This window comes from Somniosus microcephalus, chromosome 3 (genome assembly GCF_052327205.1).
Source record: "Somniosus microcephalus isolate GS21.2 chromosome 3, FLI_Smic_1.0, whole genome shotgun sequence".
Taxonomy (NCBI): Eukaryota; Metazoa; Chordata; class Chondrichthyes; order Squaliformes; family Somniosidae; genus Somniosus; species Somniosus microcephalus.
Window position 1 is genome coordinate 299,389,777 of NC_140989.1, and position 12,836 is coordinate 299,402,612.

The following is a 12,836-nucleotide window of genomic DNA, read 5'->3' on the forward strand; positions in this document are numbered from 1 at the left end:
TTTATTTCCCTCAAGTGCCTATCCAGTCTCCCCTTGAAAACATTGAGTGTGTCCGCTTCCACCACTTCCGTCGGCAGTGAATTCCAGGTCCTCACCACTCGCTGCGTAATTTTTTTCCCCCTCACATCCCCCTGTATCTCTTGCCCAAAACCTTAAATCTGTGTCCTAGTCCTTGTACCATCAACTAGTGGGAACAGCCTTTCCCTGTCTAGCCTATCCAAACCCATCATAATCTTGTAAACCTCTATCAAATCACCCCGCAACCTCCTTTGCTCTAATGAAAACAAATCCAGCTTCTCCAACCTGTCCTTGTAGCTAAGATCCCCCATCCCCAGAACCATTCTGATAAATCTCTGCACCCTCTCAAGGTCCTTCACATCCTTCCTAAAGTGTGGTGACCAGAACTGGACACAATGCTCCAGTTGTGACCTAACCAGCGCTTTACAAAAATTCAGCGTAACTTCTCTACTTTTGTACTCAATACCTCTATTTATGAAGCCCAAGATCCCATATGCTTTGCAAACCACTCTCAATATGTCCTGCCACCTTCAGGGACCTATGCACATTAACTCCCAGGTCCCTCTGTCCCTGCACACTCTAAAACTGTGCCATTAAGTGTAAGTTGCCTCTCCCTGTTCCTTCTGCCAAAATGCATCACCTCACATGGCTCAGTACTAGGTCCCTTGCTTTTTGTGGTATATATTAACGATCTTGACTTGAATATAGGGGGTATGATTAAGAAGTTTGCAGATGATACTAAAACTGGCTGTGTGGTTGATACTGAAGAAGGAAGATGTAGACTGCAGGAAGATATCAATAAATTGGTCAGGTGGGCAGAACAGTGGCAAATGGAATTCAATCCGGAGAAGTGTGAGGAGAATGCATTTGGGGAGGGCTAACAAGGAAAGGGAGTACACATTAAATGGTAGGACATTGAGTAGTGTAGGGACCTTGGAGTGCATGTCCACAGATCCCTGAAGGTAGCAGGCCAAGTAGATAAGGTGGTTAAGAAGGCATATGGAATGCTTGCCTTTATTAGCCGTGGCATAGAATACAAGAGCAGGGGGGGGGTTATGCTTCAACTGTATAAAACACTAGTTAGGCCTCAGCTAGAGTACTGCGTGCAGTTCTGGTCACCACATTACAGGAAAGATGTGATTACACTAGAGAGGGTACAGAGGAGATTTACAAGGATGTTGCCGGGAGTAGAGAATCTTAGCTATGAGGAAAGACTGGATAGGCTGGGTCTGTTTTCCTTGGAACAGAGGAGGCTGATGGGAGACCTTATTGAGGTGTATAAAATTATGAGGGGTCTAGATAAAGTGAATAGAAAGGATCTATTTCCCTTAGCAGAGGGGTCAAAAACCAGGGGGCACAGATTTAAAGTAATTGGGGGACAGTTTAGAGGGGATTTGAGGGCAAATTTCTTCACCCAGAGGGTTGTGGGGGTCTGGAACTCACTGCCAAAAAGGCCAGTAGAGGCAGGAACCCTAACCACATTTAAAAAGTACTTGGATGTGCACTTGGGATGCTCTAACCTGCAGGGTTACGGACCAAGAGCTGGGACGTGGGATTAGGCTGGATAGCTCTTTGTTGACCGGGGCGGACACAATGGGCCAAAATGGCCTCCTTCCGTGCTGTAACATTCTATGATTCTATGATTCACACTTCTCTGTATTAAATTCCATCTGCCACTTGTCTGCACATTCTGCTAGCCTTTCTATGTCCTGTTGCAGTCGATTGCTATCATCCTCACTGTTTGCCACTCCCCCACGTTTGGTGTAATCGGCAAATTTAGAAATTCTACTTGGTATTGCTCCAGGTTCACCGGGTCCTCCACAGTCCCAGGATCCTCCGGGTCCACCTGGTCCTCCACAGTCCCAGGATCCACCGGGTCCTCCACAGTCCCAGGATCCTCCGGGTTCACCGGGTCCTCCACAGTCCCGGGATCCTCGTGACGCTCCGAAATCGTTCCTGTCACTTGATAGGAGTGTCGGGTTGTTCCGTCACGGGCTGAGAACACGTGCTGATTGGCTACAGATATTTGTTTTCAGTTATTTGCTGCATTACATATTAGTTTGAGTTTTTTGTTACTGAAGTGCATACATACCAACCTAGAACTCTGGCAAAAGCTGCCCAAGAGCTTCAAATGACAACCTGACAACTCTAAAACAGCCCTGACACTGAAAATAGGGTGGGTTGCAGGATCGCTAACCCTCAACCAATGGGGCATGGATCGCCCGGAATGGGGCATCGGTCTCCCGGAATGGGGCATGGGTCTCCCGGAATGGGGCATAAATCTCCCGGAATGGGACATGAATTTCCCGCAATGGAGCATAGGTCTCCCGGAATGGGGCATAAATCTCCCAGAATGTGGCATAAATCTCTCAGAATGGGCATGGATTTTCTGGGATAGGGCATAGATCTCCCGGAATGGGGCATGGATCTCCCGGAATGGGGCATGGATCTCCTGGAATGGGCATGGGTCTCCTGGAATGGGGTATGGATTTCCTGGGATAAGGCATGGATCTCCTGGAATGGGGCATGGGTCTCCTGGAATGTGTATGGATCTCCTGGAATGGGCTATGAGTCTCCCGGAATGGGGCATGGATCTCCCAGATTGGGGCAAGCGTCTCCTGGAATGGGCATGGGTCTCCCAAAATGGGGCATAAATCTGGAATGGGGCATGGATCTCCTGGAATGGGCATGGGTCTCCCAGAATGGGACATGGGTCTCCTGGAATGGGGCATGGATCTCCTGGAATGGGGATGGGTCTCCCGGAATGGGACATGGGTCTCCTGGAATGGGGCATGGATCTCCTGGAATGGGCATGGGTCTCCCAGAATGGGGCATAGGTCTCCCGGAATGGGGCATGGGTCTCCTGGAATGGGCATGGGTCTCCCAGAATGGGGCATGGGTCTCCCGGAATGGGGCATGGATCTCCTGGAATGGGCATGGGTCTCCCGGAATGGGGCATGGGTCTCCTGGAATGGGGCATAAATCTCCTGGAATGGGACATGGGTCTCCTTGAATGGGCATGGGTCTCCCGGAATGGGGCATGTGTCTCCTGGAATGGGGCATGGATCTCCCAGAATGGGGCATGGGTCTCCTGGAATGGGCATGGGTCTTCTGGAATGGGGCATGGATCTCCTGGAATGGGCATGGGTCTCCCGGAATGGGGCATGCATCTCCTGGAATGGGGCATGGATCTCCCGGAATGGGGCATGGGTCTCCTGGAATTGGGCATGGATCTCCCGGAATGGGGCATGGGTCTCCCGGAATGGGGCATGGGTCTCCTGGAATTGGCATGGGTCTCCCGGAATGGGGCATGTGCCTCCTGGAATGGGCTATGGATCTCCTGGAATGGGGCATGGGTCTCCCGGAATGGGCATGGATTTTCTGGGATAGGCCATGGATCTCCTGGAATGGGGCATGGGTCTCCTGGAATGGGCATGGATTTCCTGGGATAGGCCATGGATCTCGCAGAATGTGGCATGGATCTCGCAGAATGGGGCATGGATCTCCTGCAATGGGGTCCGTGAGATTATTACGCCTTAAATTTCCGGCCACTCTGTGACCTCACCAGCGGCCAGCGCAGAGAAGATTCCAGCTCGATTCCCCCACCACCACCTGCCAGGATCAGTTGGTCCACCAGGATCGGCTGGTGTGCCGGGAAGAGTCGCGGGCAGCTGGGACGGAAGAGGAAGACTGGGGAATGAGGTTCAGGGAGATAGGGAAACTAGGGAATGGGGGTTGGGAATGGAGGCGAGAGTGAGACTTGGGAATGGGGTTCGGAGAGAGGAAAACTGGGGATGGGCGTTTGGGAAGAGGGAATCTAGGGAATAGGGAATGGAGGATGGGGAAGAGAGGGGGAATGGAGGTCAACAGAGGGATTTCATTCCATGAAGGTAGAGTTATTGAGTGATGCTGGCTAGCTCATTATGCATGCCAATGCATGCTACCTCGGTAGTAGCCATGATTCATTTATTCGCAGACAATCCTGGCAGGATATCTGCACTGTTCAACCAGAGCAATGTAACAAGGTGGCTGAGAGGAGACTGGGGTAAGTGCTTGAGCCTTGGTTGATGACACCTTTTCAGCATCCAAGGACAGAGTATCAGTGTGGAACAGATCATTTGAATTCTTAAATGCCATTTCCAATGCCTGAATGGGTTTGGGGGAGCCCTGTAATGATTTTCAGAAGTATAGTAGCTTGCTTATTCAACCATAATTTGGCCATTACAACGTGATTGGGTGTTCAGAAGGTGAAGAGGAAGAAGGAGGTGGCGAACAATACCCTGCTCACGACAAAAACACCCAGTAGAGACAGGAGGTTGGCCCAGATATTCTGCTGCCAGCTGCACAAACCATTAGGCAAGAGATCACCACCAACTTCTTCCAATAAAGACGGTTGCCTCCAAGCACAATAAAGTCCTTCATGATCCTTTGCCTTACTCATAGACAACTATTTGTCTAATCTGTAATACCTCTAATGGACAGTTACAAACATTAATCATCATATAAAAGGGATAACAGGAGACTTCCCTGGAAAAAATAAACATAATTGAATTGTGAGAAATGTATGTGTACCACCATTTTGTCCCTTCATTGTGCCTTATTACTACGGCTGTTTGATATCATTGTGACTACCCTTTGTGCCTAAAACTCTTTTCACTCGTGATGCTAACCTACCTCAGTGTCAGGTTGTGAGGCTTGTGGCTGGGTCAGTAATGATATAGCCCTCAGTAAATGAGGTGGTACTTTTCTTAGTAATGCCAATATCCTTTTTTTTTTAAATGGACTTGCTTCTGGTGCCATGTCACTTGTGTGTCCAATGCCTACTGGGCCCAAACCACAAGCTCCCTTCGATACTGGCATCGGAGAGGGTTGCATTAATGACAACGTATTGTCACAAAAATGATAAGCAGTGACATTTGCATCTACTCCTTACAGACCATTAGTGTTGGGCTAATGGTTTGCATAAGATCAAGCAAAATAGTTTGAATTCAATACTGAAAGCCCTGGGCCAAGGTGTTCTTCAGGGCATCTATGGAAGCAGTCATTGCTACCTCCGTCAAAATAACAAATGCCCTCTGAGACATTTCCTGATATTTTCAGGCTGCATTGATCTGGACTGTCACTAGGGGTTTCGGTAGCTCTTCCACTGAAGTTACAATGGACGAGCAGGTGAAAACCCACAGAAATTCAAACCCTCCATGAATATAACATAGATCAACAGGTTGTATCCAAAGGTTAAATTCACCCCTATTATTCCATTTTTTTCTGAATACTTTTACAGTCATCTTGTACTGTATCACTCAAGTAATAAATTATAATATTTATTATGCAAGCTTTCACAGGCATGTATGTAAACAGGAGCACAATCAACATATTTGCAATATCCAGGTCAATACCCATTCTGGTCCCTTGATACTGAAGGGATTAGTAGGAACAGGTTGTTTAGTAATACTCTATTAATCATATTAGACTTATGTCTTTCTGAGGTATTACTTAAATCAGATTGCTTGATCATTTTAGGTGTCAAAATATATACGGGCTGGATTTTCATGGAAATTCTCTGAATTGTCCATCATAACTTCAGCAGGCAAGTTGCATAAATCCCCAATAAATTACGTAAATGGTGTTTATACCACTTTTCCAGGGTTTCAGTGGCACTTGTGAGCTGCAGTGCAAGTGTCTCACAGAGTGTATTATGATATACTAAGTTATGTAATTAGATCTGTATAGGTGACCACCACAGGTTTGACTTAAATATCCCTTCCCATGAACCCAACAAGCCTGGCATTTTCTATTTATTGATTACATTTACCTGATTATTCTGTTTTATGGTAAATTGTATTCATGTTTCCTTTTTTTTTGCTTGTCTTAGTGAGAATTACATTCAAATTTAATAAAACTTATTGTCACAACTTATGCCCCTTTCCCCCAAACTATATAATTCTGTGTAGATGCCCATAAGCATTGTACTTTCTGGACAATGGTTTCATTATAGGTTAACTAAACCATGGTAGTCTACCACCACTACCACAATACACTACCCATTAATTAATAAAGCTCCATCAGAAATCAAATAGTACACTGCTCAAAATGATTATATAGTGCAGGTTACTTGCAATATAGGGTCACAAAAAGTATCAATCCAGTTTCTTCCAACTTGCTTATCATGCATTCCAGTACATTATCACATGCAATTAGTGATTAATGATGCAAGGCATGGGCAATGATCAAGAAGTCCACTTTGAAAAAGGGAGAAAATCGTTTTCAGTTTGTCACTTAACACATTTAGAACCATTTACACCAACATCTTCAAAGTAAGTATGATGATGTCAGTGGGAAAGGTAGGGTCGGGATTATGGAAGACTCTTGATAAAAAGCCAGTTTTCTGTTGGGACCCTGTAAATGTCACCTGTAGAATGAAACTGGAGACTGCGATGTTCGATTGATACCCAGAGTTTTTGTTTGATAATCATTAGGAGTTAGGAAATGTTTCATGGCCATATCTTGGAATTTATATTTCACTCAGGAATTTAAATAAATTGTATTTGGTCTGTTGCAAGAAGCAGACTTGATTTGCCAGATAGGTTTTTCTCATTCCATAATTTAATGTGTTCTTACCAATGCTTTATAAGATCTTTAGTTGTATATAACTTAAAACGGATGTGCTTCTGTGACTCAAATGTGCTGTGAGGATAGGTTTAGTAATGTTAAGTTCTAAAGGTAAACTTCAGTGGGATTAACGGGTGAGATGGAGTAAACCCCAACACTCTCCTTGCCACCCTTGCACTGCAATATAATTACATCAATGTGTATGGTTTTTGGAAAATTTTGATGTGAAATTATTACATTTTATGCCCCATTAAAACTACAACATAAAATTAAGGCTCACTAATAAGAATCAGCAAGACATGTCTGTACACACAGTAACAATACATGTTAGTCAGAAATGTTCTACATTTTACTGTCTGTCTGTAGTATTCATCCTGTCATTTGTACACATTTAGTAATTTGCTAAAGTTCTTCAATTAAAATCTAATATGTTGTGTTTTTTCTTAAATAAAAGCAGCAAAACTATAAATGTTGGCTAGATCGTGCCCTAGTGCCATGCTTATGTGATGCACAAAAAAGTAACAAAATAATAATCACTGTAACAGACTAAAAAGAAAAGCCACAATACATGCATTAATCCTGCAACAAGTGCAAAAAAAAGCACAAAAGTTACTTCAGAACAGAAATTATATTTGTCAAATACCAGAATTAATCAAAGTGGATAGCAAAACTACATTAACTATCCTTAACATGTATCAACCAGTTCAATACTACTGTTGTAGACACTGAACTAAAGGGGAAAATAATGCTCAAAACATTTTTTCACCTGATTAGTAAATTACTTGATTAAGCACTCAATATTATGCATAACAAGGTAAAAACAAATACTTAATGTTATCGTTGAGTAGCTTTGTCATCTATTATAACAAATTCTATTGGTTAGTTTGAGAAGCACAAAGTAGTTAGTGGTGCCTTTGTGAAATTGTGTCATTTTCACAATGATTGCCCAAACCTGATGGATGCTCACTGGTATTTCATTCCTGCATTGCTATTTTGTACATATTTTAAAATTTCTATTGCACAAAAAGTAAACAAAAAATAGAAATTTAAAAATGAAACATGGATTCCTGCCATGGCCACTTTTAAAAAGTGAACAAAGGGATTCCAATCAAACAACACTGTGATCCAGTTTCACTAACAATGTATCACTGCATCCCATATGGAGGCAGGGGTGGCTAGATTAAGGATACACTACCATTGTACAATACAGAGTTCTGTTTTAGGGCTATCACCATGGGCTTTTACAATTGATAATTTTGCTTTTTTTGTTGTTGTAAGCATGTATTATTTTCTATGGGGGAAAAATTCGGTATCGACCATTTTGGGGCGCTAACATCGCCTGGGCACTAATTAGTGCCGGCGACCGTGAAATTGAGTTTTAGCGCCCCAAGAGGGAAGTGGAATGCTAAATCAAGTGCTCCACTTCCTTATTAGGGCACTAACGTCGGAGAGCGGGGCCGAGACTTCAGCAGCGGGAAGGGCCATCGCTGCAGGCTCTGCAATAGAAAAAGTACCTACCTGGACCACCAAGGCAGCTGCAATCCCACGCGATCCACCCGGCACTCAAGCAGAGTGCCAAGCTGATCGATTGCGGGCAGGAACCCACGAAAAAACTAGAACAGGAGATATAAGACTTTTTTCCACTTACTTCGGCCAACTCGCCTTTAATCACCGCCCCCCGAAGCAGCCGGCCACCCGTTGCACGCCTCCTGCAGCTGTTGGTGTTTTTGACCGGCGCTGCTGCAGGAGGCGGAAGTCAATTTCGGGTCTGGGGCGCTACCGGGGCGATGCGAACGAATATGGCGGGAGTCGATGTCAGCGCTGCGCCCGGTCGCAAAGCCATTTGTGCCCCGTTAGCGCCCCCCACAGGGGGGGGGGGAGGGACACAATTTCACCCCCTATGTATTTTGCACTTTTGAGCCACAATGAATAGCACAGCTTCAGAATGAGCTTTGCTTTTTTCCACTTCCTCCCCTCTTCCTCTGAAAACACTGTCATGCTAGGTTCCAAACATGTCAGCAGCCCTTTGGCCATCTTGATAGCGAGTGTTGGTAGACTATTCCAATTTGCGGTAGGAAGATGGCATCACACCCAAGCCTGATCTTGTCCTCACCCTATGTTCACACCATGCATTCTCGAACAAGGGTCACTGGATAGCAATCAGAAGCATGAATGCCAGCTAATTCCCTCCATCGTCCCACCATGAGCTCCAGGATGGTGTAATTTCTCGACTCAACTTGGTTGAGGTTGGTTAACGCAGCACAGGACCGAGTTCAAACTGGGACTGTACTGGTCTATATATCTCAGTGCATTGACCAAGTAAGCCATCAGGGAAGTTGAGTTTTTTCTTATCTAGTTAACATCATTTTTTTTTTTAATAATGCTGCTATTTGATGGTGGCTGTCTGTATCTCCACTTTCTGCAACTTGAAGAGGGGTCTTTTTTAAACTATTTGTAGAGTGAAACTTGGATTTTTCACCTTCAGACCAGTTAATTAGCTTTTGGGCAGTGTTAAAGTTGCCTGATTTGCAAGCACAATGCAGAGGTGTGTCTTTGCTATTGTCTAAGGCATTAATGGCAGCTCCACTGATCAACAACAACTCTACCAGGCCCTCATGACTATGTTCTGCTGCCAGATGTAATGGTGTTTTCCGCCAAACATTCTTATTATCTATGTTTTTATTTTTCCCAGCTAATAAAAGAGCTTTGACAACAATGCTGTGGCTTTTGCTGGCTGCATAGTGCATTGGAGTATTCCCATCCATATCCTTTATAGCAAACTTGGCCCTTCTGGTTAACATCAAAGATACAAAGTCCAAATGGCCCTCATTAGCAGCCAAATGGAGTGGGGTCTTCTTCTCTTTATTTACTGCATTAGGATCAGCCTGGTTTGACAAAAGTAGCTCTGCAATGGAGGCATCTCCAATTACAGCAGCCACATGCAAGGGTGTTCTCATAGATTTGTCTTTAGCATTCACATTTGCTTTGTTCTGGATGAGACACTCTGCTGTATCTTGGTTACCTCTTTGTGAAGCAATGTGTAAGGGTGTAACTGCTTCCTTAGTGACTGCATTGACCTTTGAACCTCCTCTTATCAAAGTTTCTATCATTGGTGGTTGGTTATGAAAGGATGCAACGTGCAGGGGTGTTTGGTCACCAGAGCCAATGATGTTTGCATCCATCCCCTGGTCAATCAGCAGCTTTGCAACAGAAAGAGAACCAGTCTGGACTGCAAGGTGTAACGCACTGTTCATATTTGGTGTCCTTTCATGTAAACGTGCGCCTTTATTTAACAGGACTTTAACAGATTCTGCATGGCCAAGTTCTGCGGCTAACAGTAAAGGGGTGTATTGCATTCCATTTCTGGTGTTGGCGTCAATGCCCTGTTCAATTAGAATGCCCACGGTTCCGTGTAAATTTTTCTGAACTGCTTCAAAGAGTGCATTGACTAGGACAGCAGGGCTAATCCCACTGCCATGCTTCAAGATCAGTTGAATCAGGGACGGGTTATTACTATTAAATACTGCATCAATCAGATCGACATCGACCTTGGCTCCAGCCTCCAACAAATCCTTCACAGTGTTGAGATGTCCTTGGGAAGTAGCATGAAACAGTGGGGTCCTGTTCTTCTCATCCTTAGTGTCAACCGGAGCCCCATATTTGAGAATGATTTGTGCTAGTTTACTTTCATCTCTGAGTGCAGCCATATGCAAAAATGTTTTCTTCCTTTTATCATTTCTGGCTTCTTCTTTCAACATCAGCTTCACTATGGGGAAATGATTGTTCTGGGCAGCTAAGTGCAATGGACTTTTGGATTCTGTATCCAAAGCGTAGATGTGTGCTCCAGCTTGGAGAAGCATTTTGGCTGCATCGGTGTGCCCTTTCCCTGCAACCCGGTGGAGAGGTGATTGCCCTTTGTTATCCCTCACCTCTATCTTTGCTCCTTTATTTAATAAATATTCAATCATCGTAACATGTCCATGGGCAGCAGCAATGTGCAACAGGGTTTCATTAGAAGCATTCGTGCCATTTACGTCGCTGTCTCCAAAAGCTTTTTCAAGACTGGAAAAATCTCCCAATGCTGCAGCTTGGTAGAGCTCAGTCAGCTCAACGTGGACAGGTTGAGGTCTAGCGGCTGTGTTTAGCTTCTGATGTGGCTTCTTTTTATGTGTCACGTTCTGCATGAATTCCTCTACCTTTTTTGGGGTATTCCTGGGGATTTCATCCTTATCTCTCTCCAAAAGGTAACCCACTAGCTGTCTCTTGGCATCCCCAAAACTGCTGGACACATTACTGACATAGCTTCTGATATAGTTGTAAAGAGTTGGTTCCACATACTTGAGGCAAGGATAGAAGAACAGTCTGCAGGCTCTCTCACCACAAGAAACCAACATATCCAGAAGTCTCGAGTTCTTTTCGTCCCGTGTCCTGTAATTCAACACAGCGATTCTCTTACCTAGTGAAAAGATACGATTCTCAACCAACCAGTCCAGAAGATGATCAGTGTTGATAATTCCTGCTACCAGTTCCTTTTTCTTGCTCCGAAGAACCTCAATTGCATATGGATTTGTAAAAATACCTGTACCGTTTATGGGCATTGTGGCAGATCGACATGCGTACTAATTAAGATATAGATTGATTGGCAGCAGAAACCTTTATCTTTCTGGCAATTGTCAAATCTTGAAGCAATGAAAGTTACTGCACTTCATTAAATAAACCGTCCTATCCACGGCTGAAAGTCAATCATCATTAAGCTGATGTAACTTACTGTTAAAATAGAGTCCTCAGAGGCTTGTGCAATACAGCAAGATCGCAACTTGTGTAAAATGAGTCCTGATCCCCTGAATGAATCGTTAGCTGTCCCACTACACCATAGCAACCAGGTTGGTTGCTTTATTCCGACACAATAATGACATCAAAAATGTTGGCAAACATGTTAAGTTTGACCTGCACAAGAAATATTTGAGAAATTCCATGAGATCTTGAGCACAAAACTATCAAAAATAGTCATTTTGCTCTCCTGTGAGCCAAGCCATTGTGTTTGCCATCCACTAATCTAGTGTAAGCAGTCCGTCAGAGGTGACGTGGAAATCTTCAGCTTAGCTACTGTTGCTTGGAGTCTGTTAGGTTATTGTGTTAATAAACAAAAGCAAAACAACTGCACACGAACACTCGTGACCTCTCTCTTCAGCAGCACTGACGCACTCTGTCTCAAAGCTGTCCGGGTCCACAGTTCCATTTCATCCTTCGACTCATCCGACGCTTCAACAAAAAACTTTTTTTCTTCCTTTCTGATGTCAAGGATCGCAAGCTTCATCAACTCTTGAACACCAACGCCCCTCCGGAACCTCTTCCCCTTCACTTTCCTCTGACCCCACCTTCTCCCAATCTCACCCCCTGTGTAGGGGGTGGCGGGTGGCGCGTCAAGTGCGCCCAGTCAGTTATGCCCCTGACTGTTGGTGAGCAGTTCGAATCGCTCCCACGCCCCTGGGTTCTAGACACCGGACTTAGGTGCAGGCGGTGATACAGAAAATTCGAGTAGACAAGTGGTTTGGTGTAAGAAAACCAAGATTTTATTAAAACAGGAATAAAAACAGTCTTATGAGAAATTTACTGGTAAACAATTACAGGTATAAACAAAATAACTGTACTTATACAGGGAATGGGGAACACACGGCACATCGAGGGAAAACAAACTACATTAACAATCCCTTTATCCTTATCCCACCCCTATACCTAACTAGATTAAGCTATGAGGGGCCAGGAATCCATGCTCACCGAGTCAAAATCTGCGGAGTTCAAACAGCTGTGGGGTTTGGGGTTCGCTCTTTGTTCTCTCTGGGGCCTGCCGTTGTCACGTGGTCTCAGGGCGCTGCAAGGGCGTCATCCAGGTAAAGTACCCCGAGGTTAAAGTCTTTGCTTGGGTACTTTACCTCACAGGGATGATGGTTCCTCTTCCTCGGGCGGCAGTTGGAGTTTGCATGAAGATAGTCGCAGGTCGGCTGGATTGAAGGCCCGATTATTCGAAGCGTTTGTTCAATCTTCTCCCAATTCATCTCGTCTCATCTCATCTCACCTCACCTCATCTCATCTCATCTCAAATCGCCTCACCTCGTCCCGCCTCGTCTGGCCTGGTTTGCCCATGTTCGCCTGGTGCAATGCCGGGCGTCCCTGATGGAGTCGGGAAAGACACGGGCAGTGGCCAGGTG

At 44.8% G+C, this 12,836-nt stretch overlaps 1 protein-coding gene across 1 annotated transcript; it reads right to left on the reverse strand.

Annotated features, from left to right (window-relative positions):
• Nucleotides 1-5,326: 5,326 nt before the first annotated feature.
• Nucleotides 5,327-11,662, reverse strand: caiap (CARD- and ANK-containing Inflammasome Adaptor Protein). Its single transcript, XM_085982836.1, has one exon. The coding sequence runs from the start codon at nt 11,223-11,225 to the stop codon at nt 8,976-8,978; it is 2,250 nt and encodes a 749-aa protein (XP_085838962.1). The 5' UTR covers nt 11,226-11,662; the 3' UTR covers nt 5,327-8,975.
• Nucleotides 11,663-12,836: the final 1,174 nt, after the last annotated feature.